This window comes from Hipposideros armiger, unplaced genomic scaffold (assembly GCF_001890085.2).
Source record: "Hipposideros armiger isolate ML-2016 unplaced genomic scaffold, ASM189008v1 scaffold_18, whole genome shotgun sequence".
In the NCBI taxonomy this organism is placed as follows: Eukaryota; Metazoa; Chordata; class Mammalia; order Chiroptera; family Hipposideridae; genus Hipposideros; species Hipposideros armiger.
The window spans coordinates 3,464,188-3,491,756 of record NW_017731368.1 but is presented as its reverse complement, the minus strand read 5'-3'; the positions used below and the strand labels follow the sequence as shown (position 1 = coordinate 3,491,756).

The following is a 27,569-nucleotide window of genomic DNA, read 5'->3' as shown; positions in this document are numbered from 1 at the left end:
AGCTTGTCTTTAAGTTGAAGCAATCCTCTACTGTGGTTTTAGAATGCTCTACCTGTTTTACATATGCGTACGTTGAGGATAAAATATTTGGAATTATGATTAGGCCCATGAAGACACAATATTAGAGTGTCAGGAGTAGCCCCTTTTAAATGCATGCCTCTGGGGACAGGCTGGTTGTTCAGATCAGAGTAAATAAAAGTCACCCTTCGTTTTTTAGCCCTGATTAGTTACCAAAAAACCAAACTGGCTAGCCCCATGCTGTCCAATATGGTAGCCATATGTGGCTATTTAAATTAAATTTAAAATTTTGTTTTTCAGTCAAACCAGTCATTGTTAAGTGCTCAAGAAGCTCACGTGTCTGGTGGTTACTATACTGGGCACACAGATATAGGATATTGCCATCACCACAGAAAGTTCTATTGGACATCGCTGGGCTACACCATATAGGAGTCGATGCATACATAAATATATGTCAATGTACGTATTTTTTTCCTTTTTAGTCACAAAAGCTACTTTTTTTTTTTAACTTTATCAGGGAACAGTGTGTTTCTCCAGGACCCATCAGCTCCAAGTCAAGTAGTTGTTTCAATCTAGTTGCAGAGGGCGCAGCTCACTGGCCCATGTGGGAATCGAACCAGCAACCTTGTTGTTCAGAGCATGTGCTTTAACCAACTGAGCCACCTGGCCACCCCCAAAAGCTACTTTTTAAGCTTATCTTCAACACAGATATCATCCTGTTTATTTTAGCCCAAGGCAGTGGTATAAAAGTAGATATTTGGACAATTTCTCTAAATCATACGATGTGATGTAAGAGTCCAAAGCCTGCCAGTGAACCCCATCTTTGCCAATTTAAACACAGTCTCATAGCTTCCTCTGGATCGTGGCATCTTGGCCATGGGCAGAGTTCTCCTGTGGTACTTGTGAGGGAGCCTTGCGAGGGACCCCTCACCAATGTGGACTAGTCATCCCCGCCCCATTCTATGGCCTCCTTAGAGGGGTTCCCTAAGGGCATTGCCTTGGCTCCCTGTTCTCAAGTGGGTCCCAGGATCCCCAAGGTGCCCGCTCAGGGTAAGATGACTATCCATGCAGGCCACACAAGGCTTCCCATGACTAGCCAGACCCACACCTCCTCCACTAGGGCTGCCAGCACACCATCTGATTGTTTCGTGCCCAAAGCACAGGCAGACATCCCAGCCCTTCTTTCTACCTTTAGGTAGATTATGCTAAAGTCTCTCCTGAGAGCCCACACTTCCAAAATTTAATTTTTAACAAACAGAAATAGCAGTTTGTATAAACCCAAGGAAAATTATTCTCAAAGAGATACTTTGAGAATTAAAACGCCTTCAAAATAACAAAATAAAATAAATTCTCATCTGAGTAGTCCAATATAAATTCTCTTTCCACAACCCCTTTATCCCTTGATTCCTGAAAACAATGCAATCAACTTCAGAATTTGGTCTAAGTTATACTTTAAAAAAATAATGTGCATTATCTGGAAACACGTATATGCAAATGAACTTTTAAATATCAACATACAAACCCATATATCAATTCTCCAGTCCACAGAGAGAGGTGTTTCTATATTTGAAATTTGAAAATCATTTTTCCTAACAATTAGGACCACAGTTTCTAGACTTCATCCTTAAGCACAAGCCATATGCCTAGATCACATGACCCTACAAATGAATGGAGATCGACAGCTCCACATGACAGGGAGATTCTGCAGTCTTCTGATGGATGGTGTCAAAGCTGAAGGCTAAAAGAGACTTTGGTGGTATAGCTGGGAACAGATTCTGTAACACAAGGAAAAAATATACTCAACCACTCTCCATTTCATTATGAAATGTAACTACATGCTTACATCAATACACAAATTATTGCTGCTTCATATTTTCTATAGAGATAAGTGTATTTATCACCATTAAGTCAACCATCACAAACGTAGTTGTATTTTAGAAATACGTAGATATAAGAGAGAATAAGATAGAATTATTAATGCTTGCTCTTTTGCAAGCTTTCCAACCAACTCACACAGCTGTATCAGGACCCTGGAAACTGTATGACCCTAAAATAATAAAAGTTGACAAAGTAGAAATAGATGGCCAAGAACCTGGGACTGTGGGTACAAGGTGGAAGGGAATATGGTTTATAAGAGACGTTTGGGCTATTCCTAAATCAAGCACGTCCCTAGTTAGTAAGTAGACCTGTTCTCAATCTTGTTCTCCCCACTGCGCTCTCTCGCTCTCTCTCTCTCTCTCTCTCTCTCTCTCTCCAGCCAAATTTTGTCACAGGATCATCTACACCAATGGTTCTCAGACCCAACGCATCAATATCACCTGGGAACGTGTTAGAAATGCACATTCTCAGGCCTTACCCCAGACCTGATGAGTCTAAAACTCTGAGGGTGGGGCCTGAAGGTGATCCTTATGTTCACTAACATTTGAGGACCAGTGAGGGGTTTCACTTCCTCATCATTCTTGAATCACACAGGTTGGAGTCTCTAAATCTTTCCTTCCTTATAGCTATGGACTCTGTGACTGATGGAGACATGAATCAGATAGGGAAGGAGAGAAAAGAAGAAAGACACCATGATGAAGAAAAGAAAACAAACAAAAAAATTCAAAGTACATGCCCAACCACATATAGGTTGAACTATTAAAAAATCGCCATTTTTGTGGGTTAAAACCAGTTGTACATTGGCAATGTCATTTGGTTCAACCTGATATGAATATATGAAGCATAGAATTATTATAATTATTTAGAAATAAGTAAATGAGTTCACAATCTGTCATCACTAAAGTTAATTTTTAAAAGTAAATTTTTTATTACTGGCCACAATACAGCCAAAGCTTAATATCTATTTTCTCTAATTCTTTCCTGTATTTTTACATAACAGCACTAACATATAATTAGGAATAAATTAATAAAATACAACAATAGGGTTTTTCACATGAGGAAAATTACACAACCCAAAGATAAATTTTGACAAACAAATGGTTCTGTTACTTCAGTTTTATGTTTAACGTAAATTTCTAAATTATTTCACAATATTTCAGCATTTAAGATTAGGGATTATTAGATTAGAGGTAACTGTGTAGAAATTTTCTTAATTTAGTTGAAAAAATTTTATTTGCCAAATAAGTGGTATTTTTCATTCATGTCATGAAACCTCTTAATATCTCAATGTGATGAATTGTCTTCAGGTATCTACTAACGGGAGGAGGGTTGTCACATACATATTTTCTGAGGGTGATTGAGGAAACCTGCTCTCAGGTGGTCTTCAAAGTCATAGGGACCAGGGCTACCTCCTCCCTAAAGCCTCATGCATGACATCTTTCTGTCAGGTACATGCCATGTGTACCAAAAAAGAGAAGTGAAAAAATTCAGAGATAACTCTCAGGCATCCACACCCAGAAAGGAGGTGGTGATTAGAAGAACAAAAAAATGATTTATGCCTTTTTCCTGTTTATGTATTCTTGTGACAGGAGGAAGGGGCTCTAAGCCTTCCAGAACACTCTGGAAATAGCCACTGGGAAAAACACTTCCTGCCTTCTCCTGAGGTCCTGTGACTGCCATCCTCTCTATTAGCACCATCTTGGGGAAAACCAAAGCCAAATGGATCTTTTTACTAATCTGCCATCATCTTGTTTTCCCTTTTGTGATTTTTATACAGGTGTACCTTGATTTATAGAAGAGATGACTTTTTCTAAAGTTTAATTGAAATGGATTTTGAAATGGAATCTTATTTTCCTATTAACTAGGATACTCCTTTGTCAACATCATTTGAACACTCATGTACAATTAATGATGCAGCCCTCACATCTTAAATGTATGCTTCTCTGTCAAATACTTGATGGTGTATCAAGCATTTGCGTGCACTAGGAAAATTGGATATTTCAAGGAAACGTATTGCTTTTGGCAAATGAAAAAATAATTTACAAAGTAACCTGCTCCTAACCCATTAACGTTTTGTCAATTTGACATATCAATAAATGTGTTACATGAGTTCATGGAATTCTGTGTATTCATTTAATTTTAAATATGAGTAACTTACCTCTTTCTTTAAGATCTTCAATATACGCTTTCATAAATTCTTTATCAAAGTGTTGACGATCTTGTTCACTTTCGATCATTTCGTCACCATCTTGACACTGGGTATTATCAATAGGATTGTCCATAAGACTTACAAATCTATTCAAGAAAATATGGACAATATCACATTTTCACCTGTGCTTTTTTTTTTTTTTTAGCTGAGCCATCCTGCCACCTGTTGGCAGCTTAGCGGCTGCTCAGCTCGGGCTGTGAATCGAACCGCTGTTGCTCAGAGCTCAAACTCTTGAGCGAGCTCTTAACCAACTGAGCCACTCGGCCAGCCCTCACCTGTGCATTTTTAACTGCAAAATTTCCCTCATAGGAAGTCAACTTTTGTGGTTCTAAATCCAGTCCCCCAGGGCCACACAAAAGAAAACCTGAGGGTTTGGGTCAGAAAGCTGGACTGCTGGTGCTGAGTTGTCTGCCCAATGGAATCAAGGAGGAGATTGGAGGGTGGGGGATCACCTGTTTATATGAAAATTTCTGTTTTTCCTTCTGTTTTTAGCACCATGCCTCAGTCTACAGTTCCCTGAGCCTGGAATTTCTGACCATCAAGCTTCCCCAGAGTTCTCCAAGGCTCACAGGCTCAGTTTGAGGTTTTTCTCTCAGCATCAGCCTATTTCATCTGAATTTCATTGGTCATCACTGTTCCATCTGCTATATATCTCCCGGAAATGTGTTGAGAGCTCTCATTCTGTGAAGGCCTTCCTCTGATTTCTCCATTGTTATAGGACTAGATGTTTTTTTTTGTTTTTTACCTCATTTTAATGGGGACTCAAGAATGATGGGTGTTAAATACGTGGTCAATCCACCATCATTAACATGGCATTTCTTATTCTTTAATCTGTGTCTTTATTTAGCTATCTTTCTATATCTCATATATCTTATATATGAATTTTTAATGCAAATTTATATCTAGTCTTTTTATTGAACTGTTATTAACTCAAAGACCTTCTATCTGATTCCCTTAGATCTCCAAGTCCTAGAGTTACATTGTTCGAAATGACTTTAGTCACCTGCACACAGGTCACAGTTTTACCCTGACCAGAGGTCCCCCTGCTGCCCTTGGATGTGAGGCTTCTATGCCTGCTCCCCGTTACCCAAATGTATAAGGGGCTCTGGGGTGGGTCCTGCTACCCCTTCCACCAGTGGGCCTCTCTTATCCAGACGGCATTCCTAAGCCAGCCAAGGACAGTGGAAGGCCTATTCCAGGGGAAGGAGTAGGGTGGGGCAGGGGGCAGAAGATGTTATACCCCTGTTAATCTTGTGCTTATACAGGAATGAATTTAGTCTCTGTCTTTGCAAGTTACCCTCTTTATTTCTGTTTTCTATGCATCTTATTATGAGGACCAGAAGGTAGGAAAGATGTATGCTGCTAGTGAGCATTTGCCACTGAAAGAACTGGGAGTCCCAGGGAAATATTCCCTTGAGAGGTGGTTTGAACAAGCACTGGTGTTCAAGGCAGACGGGTCTGGGGACACAGCGAGGGCATGGTTCTCATTGGAGGGGCCTCATGTGAAGGTTCTCGGGGAGGCCTCAAGCTCCCAGGGATGGGCCAAAGTGGTCTCAGGGGAGAGGCGATAGGGGAGCCCCCAAGACCCAAATTCCGGCAGGACGGCTAACAGAGAGCTAAGGGGATGTGCCCTAGAGTCTTCTTCAGGGGACGATGGAGATGGGGCTTTTCAAGTCCACTTCCAAGGTAAGAAAGACGGTTCAGCTTCTCATCCCAGATTGGAATCTGTTTGTATCACATTTGCATGGATAGTTTTCCTTGGTTGGGGTGGTCTGTAGGTTCCTTTAAGGAAACCAAAGAGGGTGAGGCAACTGGGGAGGACTCAACAGCCACTGACGCGTCCAGGCCAGCGGCAATGCGAGTGCTCACTGACAGACCCGGAAGCCCTGGGCATGTGCCCTGCTGAACCTTCAACCAGCACGTAGCATTTGTCCAGCAATCCTATAAGCTCTGCCTCCCCCTGTCATTGGCCAAAAACTTCAAAATCCTGTACAAAGACATCAGAACTCCTGAGAACTGGGAACAGGTGCTCAGAGTACAAAAACCACCTCATCTGGTTCCTGAGACAGGCGGCCAGGCTCCAGGCGCTCCTCGCTTTTTACCTGGTGTCTGCATGTGTCTGTACTAGGATGTCTGGTCTACTCACTTTAACGGGGTAGATGAGTCACAAAGAGCAGTCGGGAGCTCCACCAAATGGTCGCCGCTAACCACCAACAAGGTGAGCTTCTTGAGATTAAGCAACTCATAAGGAAGATAGGTCAGCTTGTTCTTATACAAGAGAAAGGTCTGCAGTTCTTCCAGCCTAAGAAGATGGAAAAGGGATCAGAACACAAGGACCTAACTTCATAGCTGAGAAAACCAGAGTGAATTACAAATAAATTCTAGGAAATTCCTACTTAGTCTATTTTTTTAATATGTAACCCTTATGAGAATAAACTTTAACATTTAAATAACTAAAGTCATGCCAGGTGACACAATTTTTTTTAAGTTTTTACTGACTTCATTGCCGATTGAAGACATAGATATAGTAGTAGCAAAAGCAAATTGCACAGTATACAATAGGCCGTGACCGTGATGGGTCCTAAAAAACATCAACATATCCCTCCAAGCGTCTGCCTTATTCCAAGGGTGAACGGGACAGGGGAAAGAAGTCATACTAGAGTTGGAGTGAAAATAAACAAATGTTGGTAACATATTTCCTTTTGTATGTCTTGAAAGCACAGTTATTATTCTCTCATCATATTTTCTAACTTTAAAATAGGAAGGAAACTGCACAGTGAAACGGAAATGAGCAAACTATGCTCCAAATACGTTTTACTCTGTTTTCCATTTTATTCTAACCCAGTGACTCCTCCTTCCAGGTTTTTCTTTCATTCATTTGCAAAATCTTGACTGATCCCACAAATATTTCACAAAGTTCCCCCTTGTGTTTCAAACTGAAACAATTCCATTTAGTCTCACAAACCTAGAAAACATCAATACATATCATATGTACCAGGAGTAGAAAAAGGTCATAGGAGATGGCCTTCGGGACTGAGCCATTTTAGGCTTCTGTGTCATGACAGCTGACTTACGCTACTTCATAAAGAAGATTGTGGATTCCAGGAGGCCAGAGATTTTATTTCATTCACCACTTCAAACCCAGCCCACTCTCTGGACCTGCCATACAGGAGCCTAATAATAGTGGTGGAATGAATGAATGGACCTTACATGATTCAGTGTAATAATTATTTTTAAACATGAAACAGCTATAAGAATATAATTTGAAAAGCTTATTAAGCCTATCAATTTCATTTGAAAGATTACTTACAATAAATCAATGAAACTAGTAAAAATTATCCTCACTGATATTCTAAATATAGAGTGATACGTTTCTATTCCATATATAATAATTTTACTTTTCTTTATACTTCTGATGCCATTCTACTGGGGACTATAAATTAAAATTAATGTACTATAAAATTTTATAATAAATGAAAGTTCACCAAGACGATGAAGATGTGTTCAAATGCACACATATATCCATGTATATGTATGATGGAGACAGGAAATTGTCTTATTATATAAAGAACTAAATTCATTTCCTAGAAACAATGAACTCTGGAACATTCATTGATTTCAATGAACATTCAAATGTTATGCATATTTAAAATGCCAGCAGTGTTTTAGATGTGGGCAACTAATCCATATACCTCACCTTCAGAATTCAAGTAGCTACCTGTCTATATCTTGTGGCAGGTCATTCAGGCTATTGTTGCTGATATCCAACCACTGCAAATTAGACATCCTCAGGACGCAGATTGGGACACTGGAAAACTTGTTGGCTGAGATATCTACGAATGTAACTTGCTTCAAATTACTTAACTAGAAAGGAACAACAAAATATTCTAATTACTTTTGTAAGAGTGGGAATTAAGTTCGACTAAAAATTTTTAAGTTGATGTTTCCTCCCAAAGGCATTTTTCTATGAATATTTGCAAAACAGATCAAAGGAGTGCATAGCATTTTGGACCACTGTGCAACATGCTGGGGGTGCTACGATAAATTGCACACGGTGTCTGCCCTTGAAGAGCTGATGCTTTCATAGGTAAGCAATACAATTTTATGTAGTAAATGGGCAAGACAACATTCTTAGGGGATGATGGAAATGTCTTAAAACTGAATCGGTGAAATGTACATTTATAATGGGTGAATTTTATAGTATGCAAATGGTATCTCAGTAAAGGTGGAGAAAGGACAAGAAGAGGCAGAGACCAGCCTAAGAGGCTGTTGTCCCAGCCCAGATGACAGACAACATTGGCTCGGACTAGCATGTTGGTGGAAAGGTGCTAGGCAGTGGTCAGATAACATGTTCTGGAGGGCCCGCCCAATAGGAGTGACTTACAGAGTGGATATGGGTGTGGGAGCAAGAGAGGTCAAAGATGACTTGGCTTGCTTCCAGCCTGAACAGCTAGAGAAGATTGAGCCACTTTCTAAACTGGGGAGGACTAGAAGCTGACACTTGTGCAGGGGGTCATGACCCCTAGAGGTGACACTTCACCAGGACCACTGTCTGGCATTTCTTAGGGTGAGATGGATGCTGATAGTAGAAGCAGCCACTTCCTCCCACCCAGAAGTTTTCAGGAAAGCAGATTAACACCCCTTCTAGGACTATCATCAGCGGCCAGGGCCTTGTCAGAACCTTCCTCCCGAGCAATACTATTTTTAGCCTGTTCATTACCAGCAGAATGAACAGTAGATTCTTATCTCCAGCACAAGAAGTTTGTTGAGTTTTATTTGGCAATAAAAACTGTTCATTTTCATCTGCTCCAGCTCCATTTTATCAGAAAATGATTTTAAATCATTTCTCCAATAAATACAGACCAAAAGAAATTAATGAATATTTTTAAATTAATGGGCTTCCTAAATCCTGTCTGTAGGACTACTTTAGTTACCTACAATTTTTGTTGAATATATAAAACTTTTTAAAATTGTACCCCCTTTATTTATTCCCAACTGTTTCCAATTTATTCCACCTGTGGACAAATAAATCAGGATCTGTATTATAACCAACAGGCATCATACATTAAATAGGCATTAAATAAAAATATCTTATATGAAAATAGGATATTTTGCCTAGTTTTCCTTCTATAGCATTTCTGAACTTAAATTCAGTTTCTGGTCTAGTGTAAGAACATTTTAAAGACCTTATAATAGCTGATATAGGGTGACTGAAATGACAGGAGAATGTGAAATAATAAAAATAGATTTCATCTTTTAAAACTTCTTCCCCATATTATAGACTATTCCATGTCACAAGCCAAATAAAAGTAAATCGTAGTGCAAAAATGTTTACTCTCTTACTTCAAAGGGGAGCTCAGTTAACTCTAGATTTCCAGAACAATCCAGTTTCTCTAGATTTTCACAGTCTCCCAGTTCTGGAGGAATGCTTTTCAGATGGTTGAAACGCACATTGAGTTCTTTCAGGTTCGTCAAACGGCCTGTCATCAGAAAAAAGAAAAAAAAAATTAACATCCATGGTGTAGGTCCCTTAAGGTCTTTTAAGAACAGAAAATAAAAAGAAGATGCAAAACATTTGTATGAATGATGATGGGGAAGGCATTAAACATAATTGTGTACTTGTTTTTTAAGCACTTTTTATTAAATGTCTGCTCATCATTTATCCTGAGTATTTTGGTCCTTGAGCAGAGCATTTTTTTTCTTACGCTTTACCTGTTTAACCCTTCATGAGACTATAGGTGAGGTGAGTGTGGTGGATTTGTCCTCCACGAAGCTTGGGTCAGGCCCCCACACCAGAGTCCAAACCCCTTTGCAATTAGATGATGAATGAAATAACAGGCAATGGCTTTGAAGAGTGGTACAGCTCCCAGAAAGCACAGTGATCAGCTGTGTCCTATCTAACAAGAAGTGAGGCGGGTACCGAAATAGGCACAAAGCTTTATGTACGTGGTGAATGATTCAAACAAGTAGATTATTTATACAGAGTGCATTGAATTCATTTACCTTTGGCTTCATATTTACAATGATTTACTTATGACATATTATGCTTTCTAAATAATATGCTTTAAAAAAGAAAGTCCCTTTCACAGGCAGGAAGTGAACACACAATAACAGGCAACACTTGGATTGATGGAGAAACACTGCATTTATTCAATCAAGAAAAACCCAAGTCTGTCCTGACTGAATCAAGACATAACCAGTTCCAAACCAGAAACTATCACAAGAGCAAACATAGCTAATATTTCAAAAATCATGTCAAGAATGTTCTAAGGCATTTAACACTTGAGTGTACGTAATAACCTAATGTTTTAAATCAGGAAACCGAAATTAGTGTTTACTTCTGTAGAGCAGGCAGTCAAAATACAAATCTCTTGCCATTTTATAAATGAGAAACGAAAACATACAAAGACAATATGTTGGAGGCAGGGCCATTTCTGAGTCAATTTTGTTGGCCTCACTGTTTGTTAGAAGATAAGGAAGGTAATGCTGTGGAAGTCAGTGGCCCTCTAACGTACCCACCTGGGACACACTGCAAGCCTTATATAGTCAGGTATTGCAGTCAAAGCAGCAGGATGGATAAAGGGGCTAATATAAAATAGAGACCGTTTCTCTTTGGGGGAGGCCTGGGGAGCACATGACCACACTAATGATTTCTGTAACCATGTGAAGATGCCAGGTGAAGCCTGCAACCCAGAAAAGAGTCCTCACCCAAACAGGCTGGCACCCTGATCTTGGACTTCTAGTCTCCAGAACAGTGAGCAATAAATGTCTTTCATTTTATAGCAAGCAGTAAGCAAGTCTGCTCTTCGTCAGGGTGACGTCACCTCATCCCAGCCTGGGTATAAAGGTGGTCAGGGCCTTGCAGTCTTGGCACATCCAGCAAGATATGTTCAAGTGCCAGAAGCCCAACAATCCACCTTCTGCCTCACACCATCCTGGCTTCGAGCGAATTTTCACATGAGTGTGGCACACCACTATTTTTAAGCATGCGCCGTAAGAATGGAGTTCTGTGCAGCCCCCAGACCTTCACGCCTCACACCCCAAGAGAAAGAGAAGCAGTAATGATCACTGTGGTCGTCAACAACAAAATGACTGAGAATTATAAAGTGTTGATCAAAATGAGATAATAAGGGCCGGCCAAGTGGCTCAGTTGGTTAAGAGCGCAAGCTCTGAGCAACAGGGTTGACAGTTCGATTCCAACCTCAGCCAGTGAGCTGCGTACCAGCTGAGCTGCCACTGAGCTGCCACCAGGTGGCAGGATGGCTCAGCTGGTGAGAACACGTGCTCCTAACAACAAGGTTGCCAGTTTGACTCCCACATGGGATGGTGGCCCACCCGCAACTAAGACTGAACACGACACCTTGAGCTGAGAGGCCCTGAGCTGCCAATGGGCGGCTGGATGGCAACTGGACTTAGAGCTGAGCTAGCTGTGCCCTCCACAACTAAGACTGAAGTACAACGACTTGGCTGTTCCCCTTCCCCAATAAAATTTTTTTAAAAAAAGAACATAATAAGCTAAACTAAACTTATCAATGGACTAATGTATGGGAACAACACATTGTATTTTATGTTTACAACAAACATGTGATTGTTTTTGTAATTGAACAACTAAGGGACACTGTGGACAAGCAGCACTAGGAACACAGGAAACAGCCCTGCCTGGCACCTTCTTGGGGCAGAAGGAGGAAGCAGCTCTCACAGCATCACCTGCTCACCAGCTGCCTGCTTACCAGACGTGAGGCCTGAAGCCTCCTGCCAAGTAACATACCAATTTCAGCTGGAAGATGGGAGATTTGGTTTTTTGGCAGATCCAGAACTCGCATCGCTTGGAACAGCTCAATATACGTAGGAATGATTTGAATCAGGGTATTGCTGACATGCCATTCTTTCAGGTGCGTCTGCTCCTTCAACGAATCCGGGAGCGCCTAAAATAGATGAGTTACGGAAGTCAGTGCTAGGTCCTCAAAACGGTGGAAATGAGTGGCAGTGTGCACAGAGTCAAGGAAAACCATGCATTTATTTAAAAAAACAGAAGCAAGAGAGCACACATGAGAGCATTAGACTTCATTGCCAGCTTCCCAGCCATTTCAAAAACAAAGCAGAGACGCTGTAGTTGTCATTAATCTCACAATAGCAGGTCAGCCATTGTCAAAACTGCCGGGAAGTCATGACATCACTGAAATCAAAACCTGGTGAACACAGACAACCAGGCTCACGCCCACAGCCATGACATAACTTGTTTACTTACAACGTCCCAATTTAACATCTACTAAAAATAAAACCTGTCCGTGCATTAGATTTTTAAATGTGCACTGCATTTCCCTCCCTCTGTTGCCTTTAAAAATACTTGATAAACATCTAATATTTGCTGGACCAAATTTCTAAATGTTTCTCTGCGTTTGGAAGAAGAAAAGAGCACCAGAAAGGCAGCGAGGATTCCAGGCCACGCTCGGTCCTGTCCAGGCTCTCACCATCCCCCTGGGCCTTCGCGTCTGAAGTGACAGAGACGGTGTTGACTTGAGGGGGGGCTATCTGTCTGGTTGAAGAAATTTGGTTCACCACGTGTCTACCCAACCCTCCCGTGCAAGTGAGCTGTGCTCAGCACTGAAGGGATGGAACCAAGATGCGGACAGCACACGTGTTTCCTGATCTCACACAGCTGACCACAGCGCACCATCAGCAAAGAGTGGCAGGTGTGCAGAGGGGAGGTGGCCATCAGAAAGTCCACAGTGGCCCGTTTTCTTAGCACTCGGTACTTGTAATATGCTTTGCTATTGGATACATGGGTTAAGCTTTTTACTTACAAAAGTATTTTCGCCCATAACATGAAATACGATTCCACGTTAGTCCCATAAGGTCAGCAGAGTGGGCATTCTTCAGGCCCATTTGAAAGAGGAAACCAAAACCCAAAGATATTTAAATAAGTCACTTAGGGTCAGGACTGGCTATGAAGTTTCAGGAACTAGTGCAAAATGAAAATGCAGGCCCCCTGCTAAAACTTATTAAGAATTTCAAAGCAGTGGCAGCAGGGCATTCAATCAAGCTAGGGGCCCTGTGCAACCCCGCCCCCAGCACCCAGCCTCGGCAAAACCATCTCAGCGCCTCCTGATCTGAACGCAGCCCACACCAGACCTGATGGTGTCCTCCTGCGGCTGAGACAAAATGAAGAGCTAGGCCATCAGGAAAGCTCACCCCAGGCTCATAAGAGATGGAGGGCAGGTCCCAGAGAACCCTGTCCCACAGAAATGGACAACAGCCAGAGTTCACTGGCCCATGGCAATCCCAAGCCAGGTGCCGCTCCAACCTGGAAACAGCAGATGGTAGGCAACCCTGGACATGCCTTGTCAAGCAAAGTAGCAGGCTGGGGGAGTGACAGCAGGAAGCACCTGTAAACAGGTGGGAAGAAAGAGGGGACATCTTTGTCCTGGCCTCAGAATTTCGGAGGAAAACCAGCTAATGGGTCTGCGGAAATTCCCCTGCTTCTCTGTTGCGGCAAGTCAGCAAAAGTCACCACCCACTGAGGGGTGTTAGATAAGTGAAAGTCTCCATTTGTTAAAAAAAAATTAAAAAAAAAAAGGCAAAGGGTTATTTTAAACGTCTGGAAGAAAGACAGCAACTTGAGGCATTTTAAGGGCTGTGCCATCCTGGGGAGGGCCGCTGGAGTCCCAGCCGCTGCCCTGGCCTGGGAGGGATCCGAGTGGACCCAGCTGCTCTTTCCAGGGGTACACTGCCTTTCATGGAGGAGGAGACGTGAAAACCCGGTTCAGGACCCATTCTGTCAAGCAAGAGTGCTCACTCAGCCAAGGCCGAGGCCTTGAGTTCAGCTTAGCAGTGGACAGCAGCCGCAGAGCTGCACTGAGTGTCCACTGGCTGCAGATACAGGAACACATGGACTCACCTTCCAGTGCTCCCCCGAAATTTCGAACACAAACGCGCTGCTCTTTTTGTCTCTCTCCTTGGAAGGTGAGCTCTGCCTTATGAGAGAGCTCCTTTCCATCTTCTCCAGAATCCTCACACTGGTGTCTATGAAGCCATTCTTGCAGTACTGAGCCTGAGGGATGCCTTTCCTCCTGCACTCCGCCACGAAGTTCCATTCCTCCTTTATCCTAAAACGCCCAGCAGAGGCCGCAGTTACTCTCCGCCGCACTGCCATCACCAGCCTGGAGAAGGCCACCTGCGCGCAGGTGCAGGCTTTCCCTTAGCGGGCGATTTCCCCGCCCCTCACTTTCTCCCTGCCCCTCCTTTCTTGTTTCCTCTGCCATGGGGAGTGGAAACGGAACCTTAAACCCTGAGTTGTGAATTATTAGCAACTTGACTTAAAAAAGTAGAGAAGGTGACTTAGATGGAATTCCCGGCCAAAATTTCTCCTAAAATTACCTAAGTATTTTTTTTATTAATTACAATTTCCTTTGATAGTACAGTGTGCCAATCCAAATTTTATAAAAAATGCAAGGCCATGGGAATTTGCTGATCTTTCAAGAGCATTTGGATAGAAATATATAGGCAGCCCCAGTTTACAAAATACCTAACTTTAGAATGTCATCCATCAGCCACCTTGGGAAATTTCACTTCTGTAAGTGAACCTGTTATTCATAAACTGCTGGCCCAGTCAGACACTTGAGCTGGCTCGGGGCGCTTCGGGCCCCCCACCACCAGTCCTCAGCACCTTCTTGTTGCTAATTTTCTGACTTATCATTTTATAACGTTCCACATGTATGCCTTATCCCGCCAACTTGATCGTAAGTTCCATGAAGGCTATGGATCACGTCTTGCTGCCCTCTGGATGCCAGTGCAGGCGTTAGAACAGGGTTTTGCACGTTTGCACGTGGTGGGCATTTCTCCATTTAGGGATTTGCTATCTGCTTGGAGCCTTTAACAGGCTAATATTCTTTGCCGTACAAAAACAGGATTCATTGTAGTTTTCATTCCAAGCTATGAGACACAGGCCTTGTCTCAAAATGGGGAGCCAGCCCTTGACAGAAACTTGGTGAATTCCACGCTCAGGAAGGCATCCAGATCCGACTCTAGGGACTTGCTGGCAGGCAGGAGGCAGGTCTGCTAGAAGGGGGCTACTTTAGAAACAGGCTGCAGTTGCAGCCCTGGTCTCTACAGGGCCTGAGGCAGTACAGATGCTAAGTGGCAAGTGAAAATAAGTTCCAGCTATCTGTGATTCCAGCATTATGTTGGGGAAATGGCTCGGCCAAACCCTCCACTTGCCAACTGTCTCAACTTGAGCAAGCTGCTTAGGTCCCAACTCTCTTGTCTTCAAACTGGGGACAATGATAACCACCACCTGCAACAGCCGTGATACTTACAGTAGCAGCTTAATTATCAAGCATGATCAGAATAGGTATTTGTTTGATCCAAATAGTTCATAAAAGTAGAGAGCAAAAAAAAGAAACATTCACACCTTACACACTTTGTTCTGAACTTAGAACATAAGAATACATCACCATTTACCAACTTGGTATAGGGTTATGGGCTCCCTTCGAGAATGGATCTGCCCATCAGAATCCCATTCTGCCTTTCCGATAAACCACACCCATAATGCATCACCCAAGAGTTCCAGTTTTGGTTTCTTCACAGAGGATAAAAACTACAGACTTGCAAAGCCTCCTGGATATGCAACCTTTCTAGTTTGTCATACTTTCATCAATCTTGTACAGTGTTAATTCAATCATGTGGTTCATATTTATCCCACATGTAGTTTTTCCAAAGCACTCAACTTAGTTTTTCATCTACACGATATCTCTCTTTTACTCATGCTTCATGAGTTTACCTAAGAGCAGTCAAATTACAAGCCAAGTAGAAATGGCATCAACACAGTGAGTCTTATCTAGCATTCAGCTCACGGGTGAGGGCTGAGGTACGTGACAGAGAGCAGCCGTCACACAGCTCTCACGGGTGTGGAGCGCCTCAAAGTCAGCCTAGGGGGCCAGCTCAGCAGTCTTCTACAGAATCACCTGGAGAGGAATTTACCATGTCATCGCTGGCTTCCCCGTGCCTAGCACGGTGCCGGGAATGTATGTGGGTCCATACAGCTATGGGTATTCCTTTATAGGAATCAATGTTCGTTCTGGGCAACAGTGTGAAGGCTCTGAAGTCCCGTGAGCAGGTCTTGTGGACAGTGAGAAACCCCAGAAGAAAGGCACCACCATCCACAACACAACTGTTGCCCACCTGGGTCCCTATTTGCTAAAGACCCTACCAGCAAGTGCAGGAAAAAAACATACCTTTCCAGCGAGCTTTTCTCGATCCTTTCTGCCTCCTTCTTCTGCCAAGCTTTGTGCTTCTTGACACGCGTTTCCCACAAAGCTCTGACGACAGAAATGTCAAATACGACCACTTTATGTCCCATTTTGGGGGCGTGAAATTACCTATTTAAAAAACATATAGGTGTCAACTTCATACACATACAGAAGAAAACAGTTTCACCATGAACTTCCAAAGGAAATGTGAATGAATCCACCATCGTAAGTAATGATGAAATGCCTTATTACCTCCAGGATGGCAGTTTGCTCATGTTCTCGAGGTCTACTAGTACTCTGTGTAAGTGAAAGTGCAACACGCACGCTTGGGTCATCTCTTCTAGAAATCACACTTGTCTCCCTACCCATCAGCTGAATTGTGGGTTCCCAAAGCCCCCTGGGAATTCCTCAACATCATGGTTCCAGAGTCTGTTGAGTTTACAAGCATCAATCTTCCCAGTATGTTGTAACATACTCAAGGGTAAGCTTGATGAGCTAATCAGAACACACACACGCACTCACGTGCCTGGTTATCTGAGACTACACACTAGCCACCATTAAGTAACAAAAGCAAACATTGCACCAAGCCCCGCTGAGCACTTTCCCACCTGGGACTGACCACACAGCCTGGGGACAGCTCTGTGAGGTTCCCCTGCAACATGAACCCTTACAAGCTGCTGACCTTTGTTCATGTGGGTTTCCAAGTACAAGGAAAGTCAGACTCACGTATGTCTTGGCCATCCCATCTTAATGAGAACTAGCATAGTGCCTGGCACATAGTAGGCCCTCCATAAATAGTTGTTGAATGAATTAATGAATTGTGAATAAAAGATTTGCATCCAGACTGCTTCACTCTCAGACCATTCAATGAGCTTTCTCTCTTCTTTTTATTTTCGCAATTCATCTTTATTGTGTTTTAGGTGATTATTTGCTCACTGAAAAAAATTATCAGAACATTAAAAGTACACTCATTCCAATGTTGATTCCACTGAGCTATACTTATTTCCCTTATGTAAGGAAAATAGCTTTCTAGAGATTGTTTTAAACTCCCCTTACCTACGGCATTGAAATATGGTTAAATCCATTTCCTGATCTGCACAAACACATAGAGTGTCGGTTGGCAAATAGTAGGGCTGTTGAATGTTCTCTGCTCCAATTCCAGACACTTCTAAATAGCAGTCAATGGGGATGCAAAACCAAATATTTAATCTTCTGACTCAGGTGTGTACTCGCCATTAATGGCTTGCCAATAAGGTGGGGAAATTGGCTCATGTTTGTGCAGCTGAACATTTGTGGTCCATAATTTTAGTGTAAAGAGCTAAAATGCTGACCCCAATTTTTTCCTTTCTTTCCTTTAATTTCTGACATCTGAGAGTGTCTTTTGTCTCTCTTGAAATGCTTTTACCTGAAGGAGATTTCTAACAAAGAAGCAAATGGTGCAAGTTTTTGTGTAGACATCTGTTTTCATTTCTCTTGGGTAAATACATAGGAGTGAAATTGAGGATCATATGATAACTCTATGTCGAACCTTTTCAGAAACTGCCAGTGTTTTCCAAAGCAGCTGCCTCATTTTACATTCCTGCCAGTCTCTCCACATCCTCTCAACACTTTTTTTTTTATAGCCACCCCAGTAGGTGTGAAGTGGTATCTCATTGTGGTTTTGATTTGCATTTCCCTGATGACTAATGATGTTGAACATCTTTTCAAGTGCTTGTTGGCCATTTGTATATCTTCTTGGGAGAAATGTCTATTCAGAGCCTTTGCCCCTTTTTTAATTGGGCTATTTGTATTTTTATTGTTGACTTGTAATAGTTCTTTATACATTCTAGATACAGGTCCTTTACCAGATATATGATTTGCAAAGATTTTCTCCCATTTTGTGAGTTGTCTTTTCACTTTCTTGATTCCACCCTTTTACTTTTAACCTAACTATATGGTTATGTTTGATATTTTATAGACAGCATATTGTTGGATCATTTATTTAACCCATTCTGACAATGTCTTTTAACTGGTGTGTTTAGGCAATTTACATTTAATGTAATTACTGACAGGTTTGCATTGAAGTCTACCATTTAGGTCTAAATTAACTTATTATTCATTTTCTTTTTTTTTTCTGTTTTACACTTTCCTGCCTTCTTTTGTGTTATCTGAACATTGTTTAATATTCCATTTTATTTTCTCTATTGTGTTTTTTACCATGTTTCTTTGTATAGCCTTTTCTTTATCACAGTTGCCCTAGGAAATATAAGATACATGCTTAACTTCTCATAGTCTACTTAGAAACAGTATTTTACCACTTTAAGTGAGATGTAGAAGCCTTACTACCTTATAGGCCCCTTACGCTCTCACCTTTAAGTTACAGTTGTCCTCTGTGTTATATCAGTCAATGTTATATTTTGGGCTTCCAATCATCAAACTTATTTTAAAGAACTCAGTAGGAGAAAGCTGGCCCATGATATCTGCCCTGATAGGTACCACATCTGTTACTCTTCCTTCATTCCTGTTGTCCTGAGTTTCCCTCTGTTATCATTTCCCTTTAGCCTAAAAATCTTCCTTCCCTTAACAATTCTTTTTAGAGGAAGTTGCTGGAAAATTCTGTTTTCTTTCATTTGAGGATACCTTTTTTTCACCTTCATTCCTGACGATTATTTTTGCTGGATATAGAATCCTCAGTGGACAAAATTCTTTTCTTTCAGCACTTTAAAATGACTGTACCTCCATAGCTTCTGGTGAGAAATCTGCAGTCATTTGAATCATAATTTTCCCACAGGTGATGCATCATTTTTCTCTCAATATTTTCAAAGATTTTTTCTTTGTCTTTGGTTTTCCTCAGTATAATTATGATGAATCTGGGCATAGATTTCTTTGGGTGTATTCTGTTTGGGATTTTCCTAGCTCCTCTAATCAGTAGGTTTTACCTTTTGCCAAATTTGGGGATTTTCATCAGTTATTTCTTCAACTATTTTTTCTGCACTGCACTCTTTCTCCCCTCCTTCTGAGGCAATGATAACACAAATATTAGGCCTTTCAATACTGTTCTGTAGATTCTTGAGGCCCTGTTCATTTTTTATTAATCTCTTTTTTTCACATCAGTAATATCCAGCAACTTATCTTCAACTTTCTTAACCTTCTCTGTGTCATCTCCATTTTGTTTATGAGCTTATCTAGGAAGTATTTTATTTCCATTATTGTCTATTTCATGTTCTTTATGTCTTCTATTACTTCGCTGATACTTTCCATCTTTCCACTTGTACCCCAGAGCAAACGGGGAGTATCTGAGACAGAGGTTCAGACCTCATTTTAGAAGCTGTAGTTCAGCCCACCAGATAGCAGAGAAGTCCTCTAGTTTGGTCAGGCTACTAATAGACCACCCCCAGAGTGCAGGTGGAAGGCCAGCTGACCAGCAACTGATGGCAAGGGCAGGCAGTGGGAGTCAGGTGTTGGCAGGGGTAAGAGGACTGCTGAGAGTGGCCTACGCAGGGACTTGCAGAAGGCGTGGAAGCTTGGTGTGCGGCCCTTCGGACCACAGGAGGCTGTGTGCAGGCCACGTGGAAGCTTGAGAGAAAGTCCAGGTATGAGCATGGGCAGGAGGCCTTCAGAGCACACAGACTATACGAGGGCTCTATTTTGGGGGTCAAGAGAGCTGCAGAAAGGTTATTGCTGGCCAAGACTGCCAGGTTGCAAAAGATCGTGTTGCGGGCCCCTGGCTGGCGCAGGCTTCCATAAATGTCTCACAGTGCTGATCCCTTGCCCACAATGGGAAAGGCAGGAAGCTTCTTCCTACCAACCACACTGTCTTCCTACTGAGAAATTTTAACATGGTGTCCATTTTAAAAGACAAATACTTAAAGGAATTCCACTGTATGTCACAGAATACACACACTGAAAGGTGCATTCAGAGCTGAAAGGCAATATGTTGATAACTGATACAGTAAGTGATCAATTAGGTCGGGTTCAGACCTCACATTCCAACCTGCCTTCTGTGGGTTGTGTGATTCTGGGGGTCAGATCAGTCTTGACTTTGCAGTGCAGTTCAGCTGTCCCATGTGCGCCACCCAGTGGCCGTCTGGGACAGGGTGCAGGTCTTTCCTGGGGCTCCGTTCCACACGCTGGCATACTAGTTAGGGTCAGAGCCATCCCTGCAGCTCGGGGATGAACTTGGAAGTTCATGAACAACCTTGCAGGCTTGCTGTCTGGAGCCCCTCCGTCTCCGTGATCTCCCCGGTCCTCCCAGATGCCTGGGCTTTAGTTACCCTGCTTTTCTGTGCACTTCCTACACTGAACTCGGGATCACGCATCAGCAGGACTATGAGAGGAAGAAAGCAATGAGTTTCCTCCACCCCCTGGGAACCACACCTCCTCTGATCAGAAAGGAAGGATCCCCTTCCTCAAAGTTTAGGGTGACTGAGGTTCTTTACTCCCAACCCCCTCACTGCTCCTACTTCAAAATCCTATGGGTCTGAGGCAGGAGAGGATGGAGAAAATAAAAAGAAACCAAGAACAGCAGGGATGTACTCCTCTCTCAGCATGAGGAGTCTCCTTTCCCACCTCCTAGAGCAAAACTAGGTGCCTTCAGGCCCCGTTCTGGGTTTCAGGCTGCCTTGAATCCAGGGCAAAAACAAGAAACAAACCACACAGGTCCTGGGAGCTTTGAATTCTAAGTCCTTCCCTCATTCTCTTGCAACCATTTGCTTTTCAGCATCTCCCCCTTGCTGTCTTGTGTGTTCTGCCCAGGTTTGATAGTGGCATTTCCTGGGAGACACTGGGTGAAGTGTGCCAACTCCTCTTGCCCAGAACCAGACACCCCTCAGCTTATTTCTCCTCTGACCACTTTTCTTACTCTGTTGTCTTCAGCTCAGGAGTGCCTAAGCTGCAAAGGTCTTAAGGCTTTGACATAAAAGCTTCCATAAAGGAATGCCAAGCATCAGCCTGAAAACAAGAGATTGAAGTCCATAGCCAGTAATGGAGAAAAAATTTTTCAAAGAGAAAGAATCAGGCAGCCTAGTTTCTCTGAAGAAATCTCTGCACGCAATCCAAGTCCACACATAAAAGCCAACCAAAACTCCAAAGTACAGTGAACTGAGTTTCAACGGTGCAAACAGCCCAGCCAGCCAAAAGCAGTTTAAGCTAGAAGAACGGCTCGCCATCCAGGGCGTGCAGGCTCCAGAGCAACGTGATTCAGATTCTGTGGTTGAATTTCTTTCATTTTATTAGGCCAAGAAATCCTTGAGTAGCAACCAGATCTGTACATTTACTGCCCCTGCATTAAAAAAAATCATTGCTCATTACTTTAGAGAAATATAATTCAAGTTCCCATCTCAGAGGAATGGTCTCTCCTTGATGTCTTCCTGTTCTATTTTTAAACAGTTGTAAATCAATATTAGTCTCAGTATTTTAGTGGCAAAGAGTATATCCTGTCTATCCTCTAACCATGTTCACCATCTGCCCTCTGCTTTTGCAAAGCAGGTAAGGAGGTTCTATGCTTCTGTTAAGAGGGTTTTAAATGTGCCAGGATTTAAATCAGGGTCTTGTCTGTAAGATGCTCTTTTTGCAGATGTGTGTAATAAAAACTGGAGAATCTAAGAACAGTATGTGATGCCCACATTTGTTAGGGATCTACATGTAACATCCACAGACCCCGGGAAGCTAAAGTACCAGCTCCTAAATGCCAGGCCCAGCCCAGCTGCTGGCACCTTGTGCAGCACAGGGCTGAGTCAGGCATCCCTAAGACAACTGACAGGTTCCACCTCAATCCAGGACATAGTAGCCCCATGGGTGGGTGCTGAGACCAGGAAAGTAGATTTGCAACAAGAACCCATGAGTCACTCACTCCAGGACAGGTAGGAGACCCCCCCTCCCCCATCCAGAAACAAAGCCACACTAGGAAATAGAGAGGAGGCAGATGTCAGGGACAGATGCAGGTGCCAGTCACTCAGCAACTTGGAGGAGAGAAGGTCCCTGGCACATTTACAAAGCTATTCTCTTCTCTGTAGCATAAACTCCAGTCAACATAATCTTTCAGCAAATGCATAAATGTGATTTCCTGAGCATGAACTTGCTCTAGCACTATGGAAGTAGCACCAGGATATACTCCACCAAACAGAGAAGAGTTAATATACAGGATCCAGCCTGGAGGCCCTCAACACAAAGAAAGCTATCGCCCCTTCGAGGAAACTACAACCAAGTAGGCTGCAGAGCTTTCACCTGAATTTGACAGCAAAGATCCAAGAAGACATCTAAGTGCCATTCCCTGCTGGAGACCTGGCACCGCCTGGTGAGGTGATGGCAGAATCATGAGGACAAGCCTCCCTAGGTCAGGCTGCATGATCCACAACCACAGAGCATCTTCCCGAGAAGAAAACACCGGGGACTGTGTCGGGAAAAGAGCAATGACACGCTCACTGCATCAGAAAGGCCCCTGGGGCAGAGTGTCCTCAGGCCCGTGCCTCTCCAGTGCTTGGGTGAAAATGGTCCAAGTCCTGGGTGAAAATATCAACTATCAGAGACTCGCAAAAATGGGATTGGCAGTGGAAAAAGTAAATTGTAAATTCCTCCTGGAAAAACCTTTTGCTTTACTGCAGGGGTCAGCAAACTTTTTCAGTAAAGAGCAAGACAGTCAATATTACAGGCCTTGCAGGCCAACCGGCAAAATCAAAGATATTATGTAGGTACCTACTTAACAGAAAACTCCTGGCCTGCCCCTCCCCGCTTGCCTGGGGTGGGCCTGTCTGAGCAATGAGCATGCTTCCATGCTTCTGTTCAGTTGGCATTGCTGGAGACATTCGCAGGATAAGAGCCACTGGCCCAAGGTACGCAGAGGAGCAGGGGAGGGGAGACCTACTGCAGTCAGTTTTACTCTCTGCCCCAGTGACACCCAGATGCCTGTGTGTCCTCTCCTCCCAGTCATCTCAAGTTGGGCGGCTAGCTGGAGGCAAGGTGACTTGCAAGGTAACCATCTCCTGAGCAGAGATTCCACTACTTGCATTGCCAACAGCAGAGTCTCCAACACATAGAGGGCAACCAGCATGGGCCTTGGGCAACAGCAAAGTACAGCAGCCAGGTAGACAGGCACTGAGAGTAGAGGGGGAATAGGACAGAGGGAGATACTCCAGCTTGGTCTCCATAGCTCACAGTGCTAGCCTGTTCCAGCAGTGCCCACGTGCCATGCAAAAACACATGGCAGGCCTGTGGGTTGTAGTTTACTGATCCCAGCTTTAGTGAACAATAAAATATAAAATATTTTGCTTTGGTGGATGTGATGGCTTTAAATTATACCCACTAATTCCTTGACATTGTTTCCTTTATAAATGTAGAGCTTTCCCCTTGAGCGAGGCCAGACTAAGTGACTCTCTTCTAATGAATAGAATATGATGGAGTGTGACTTCTGAGGCTAAGTTCTACAAGGTCTCTCTCTCTCTCTCTCTCTCTCTCTCTCTCTCTCTCTCTCCTCTCTCTCTCTGTCTCATCATTCACTCTGGGGGAAGTCAGCCACCATGTCATAAGGATGCTCAAGCAGCCCTACAGAGAAGCAACTGAGGCCTCTGGCCAACAGCCATGTGAGCAAAATCTCTCTTAAAAGCAGCCCCTGCAGCCCCAGTAGAGACGACTTCAGATGACTGTAGTCCTGGGGACACCTTGAGTGCAACTTCATGAGAGACCCTGAGCCAGAACCACTCAGCTAAGCCACTCCAGATTTCTGACCCTCAGAAACTGTGAGATAATAAATCTTTGTTATTTTAAGCTGTTAAGTATCAGGGTGATTTTGTTATGTAGCAATAAATAGCCAATATGGTGAACAGTAAAATAAGAAGCACTTATAAAAATCAGCCTTATTTTATAGTGACATCTGGTGTCTCTATCCAGCTGCTTCCTTTGACATATCCACCTGGATGTGTTCACACGTATCGCAAAGAAACATGATGCCCTCCAAACTTACTCGTCTAGAATCTGTCCATCCCTGGCTGCCTGAATTCCCATCTCGAGATTGACCTCATATTTATCTTGAGGTTGCTCCTTTATGCTTTCTGTTTCCTCATTCTGCCCACCCACTATGTGTGCGCGCACACACACACACACACACACACACACACATATCTAATCTATCACCTAAGTTTTAGAGGACATGTGTTTCTCACCACGTGTTTGTCACATCTGGCCTCAGTTGTGCAAAACTCACAGCTGGTCTCCTGGATTCCCACTCACCCACGTCCAATCCATTTGCCACACAAGCGTGACAGTCATTTTCCAAGGAGAACTAGAGTATGCTGCCTCCTGGCTCAAGCTCTCCAGAGGTTTCCCTTTGGAATGAGAGGGGGATGCCAGCTCCTCACGGGGTCCACTAAGACCCTGCGATGATCTGCCCTGGGCCAGCCCCTCTCACTCACCCTGACTTTTCTCCTCCTCAGTGCTTGTCCACCCCCACCGCTTCCCACCTCGGACTCTGCACACACCACTCCCTCTGCCTGGACATGCTTCCCCCGATCACGTGATCTCCCCCCTCCCCACCTCCGCATACACCCTGAACTCAGCTCCAGTGTTCTCTCCCCAGCCTAGCCTTCCTGGCCTCTTTATGGGAGGTAGATCCTCCTGTTATTTTTTTCTCTGAGACTCTTGGCTTATTTACCTCACAGAACGTAATAAAAGTTGAATTATTTGATCGTTTAATTATACTTTATATGTCCATGAACCGAGCTGAGAAAAACCATGGTTCACTGACAGGAGCAGCGACCCGGGAGGCCCCAGACTGGGACTCAGAGCCTGGTCCCCTCAAGTCAGCCCTCCCCACCCCCACACTGAGCGGTCACCCAGTAACAGACGGAAGGAACTGGAGGGCTGAGAGATGCCAGGCTCCTGTTTCTGAACCTCAACAAAGAAACCCTGTGCATTGAGCCAGTTTACTTGGTGTATGTTTCTGTTCCTTGATTCCTGGGAACCCTATGTACCTGATATTTAAGGGCACTCATTCAGTGCTGACAGATGAATGATCTTGCCTCCACGTTCTCAATCTAGAGGGGAAAGCAAATGCTGAAAGGGAGACATTTCAATGCAGCAGCATGTGGATTCAGCAACAGAGGCTGAATGACCTGCTGTGGGAGCCAGGAGAGGAGGGGTGCCCTCAAGTGTGTGTGTGGGGGGGGCAGGGAGGACAGGGGGTGGTGGAGGGGAGGGGAGGGATAGTCCTGTAGGGACCATCAGGAAGGGCAAATAATTTTCCATGCTCCTTCCATAACCCAGGCATATCAGAATCACTTTACAGAAACATCCACTCTCTTGAGCCAGAGGGCATGACTGGAAAAACATGTCCCCTGGCACCAGAACACTGGTCTCCACTCAGAAGTCATGCCAGGGTTCCAGGCAGGAGAGCGGACTTTCCGGTCACCTTGTCCTCTCCCTGCTTGTCAAATGACAAAGTGGGCTAGGGGTCCAGGGGTTGGGGACAGGGCTAACATCTGAGAGAACCTGAGATGGGAAGGGGCTGGGAGGAGGCCCAACCAAGTCCACAGTCTAGGTCCCAACCCCTTCTTGATGCTCCCTCTTCAAGGCTGGGGGAGGGTCAGCAGCAAGGGGGAAGGTGGGGAGAGGGGAACAGAGCTGGTGGCAGGTCACCTGAAGCAGCGTGGGGAGAGGGGCCTGGCTCCCCTCAGAGTCCCCAGGACCCCTCTTTCCCTGAGGCAGACCAGCTCCAGACCTTCCACAGCCTTCTTCCAGGTGTATCTGCCATGTGAGGAAGACACCTATCAGCCTTGCTGGACTCAAAGGAATGACAGTAACCAGTAGGAACTTTTGGGGACACCAAGGCACAGTGGGGGTTATACAGCACAGCACACAAAGGGCTTTAGTGACACACAAATTCCATTCTATCCTCACATAAGGCCACTGCCTGGACCTCAGAGTTGGAACGCCGAGTGAGTTTTCTGATAGAAACAGTGGGGTAAATAGGGGCTAAGTTAGGTCTCTTAGTATAGGGGCTATACTTAGTCACAAAATTTCGGGCAAATTCTGAATTCAATGACATTTTATGTCATGATCAGGGTTTCCCTGGGCACACCCATTATTTTTATGGTAATTTGTTAAGATAGAAAACCCAGCCAGGGGAGGCAGAGGCTGAAGATGGGATTAAGGGGACAGTGTCTGAGTCACAGCCAGCCTGGGCTGGAGTCCTGCCTCCCGGCTTACTGCTGCCATGTCCCTGAGACGGTTACCTAACCTCTCCGGAACCTCGGGGTTCTCATCCCGGCACCAAGAACAGCAGCACGGAGCTCACAGGATTGGTGAGAGGATCACGCGTGAAAACTGTGTCAAGTGCTTACGACAGTACCTGGCACCCTAGTAAAGTTCCAAAAATGTATTATCTTAAAAAGAAAGAAAGAAAAAAAGAAATCAAGACAGACACTGTCACCAATGAAATGTAGGATAAAAACAAGAGGTGCATGAGCATCTGAGGACTTCTCTCCACCCAGCGTAATTAGCAGCGGTCATTTGGACAACACCCCAGCCCCTGGGTTATGTTAGAGGATGCGGTCCAGCAGGAGAGCCGCCAGCACAGCTGAGCTGCTTACAGAGGCGGACAATTCTCCTCTGGGTGTCCAATCCTTTTTCCACCAGCCAGGGGCGTGACAGTCTCCCAGCGGAAAGACTTCCCGGGCAGCTGTCAATCACCCCTCCCGGGCACTGAAGACAACATAAACAAACTTGATTTATCTCCCCTGTACAATACCGAAGACCAGAAACTTTTGAGCTTGGCCTTGGGGCAGTGTGCTGGGAGTAACACACTACCCAGGAGCGGGAGTCGTGGGGCCTCTGACACAGCAGCAGCCCGGTCTCCTTCCCCATTCAATTCCAGTCCTTGCCCTAAAATGCAGATTACTGCGTAATCCTCAGCCACGCGACCTTTCGCGATGTTCACCCCTGTCCTGCCCTGGCACGGTGGGAAAGACATAAACAAGGAGTGCACTGCCCCATCCCCCCAGCCACACGCCACCACCCTCCAAATCCCTGCAGTCCCCCGGGTTTCAGGAGCAGCCGCTCACTCGCGTTCCCGCGCCCATCCACGAAGGCCACCTACCTACCCGTGACTGCCCTGCAGCCAGAGCCCCTGCCCGCCGCTGCCACACGCTGGAGCCGGAAGCGCTCCAACTGCCGGAGCCTCTGCCTGTGCGCTAACAGGCTATATTTGTAAGCTGAAAACATGATCTGGAGGACATGTGCTGATAAAC

At 44.2% G+C, this 27,569-nt stretch overlaps 1 protein-coding gene across 6 annotated transcripts; it reads right to left on the bottom strand.

The window, feature by feature from the left end:
- Positions 1 to 1,555: 1,555 nt before the first annotated feature.
- LRRC2 (leucine rich repeat containing 2) lies at positions 1,556 to 27,569 on the bottom strand. Of its 6 annotated transcripts, none has more exons than XM_019634480.1 (11): positions 27,419 to 27,569; positions 26,556 to 26,705; positions 25,960 to 26,067; positions 16,339 to 16,482; positions 14,004 to 14,211; positions 11,874 to 12,030; positions 9,449 to 9,585; positions 7,824 to 7,969; positions 6,252 to 6,407; positions 4,055 to 4,191; positions 1,556 to 1,793 (listed from the first exon to the last, which is right to left on the bottom strand). In XM_019634480.1, the coding sequence occupies exons 4-11, from the start codon at positions 16,461 to 16,463 to the stop codon at positions 1,744 to 1,746; spliced, it is 1,116 nt and encodes a 371-aa protein (XP_019490025.1). In that variant the 5' UTR covers positions 16,464 to 16,482; positions 25,960 to 26,067; positions 26,556 to 26,705; positions 27,419 to 27,569; the 3' UTR covers positions 1,556 to 1,743. The 6 variants fall into 6 exon arrangements, with proteins under 6 accessions (XP_019490025.1, XP_019490019.1, XP_019490031.1 ...); XM_019634474.1 differs by having other exon boundaries at positions 27,423 to 27,569; XM_019634486.1 differs by having other exon boundaries at positions 26,561 to 26,705; positions 27,423 to 27,569.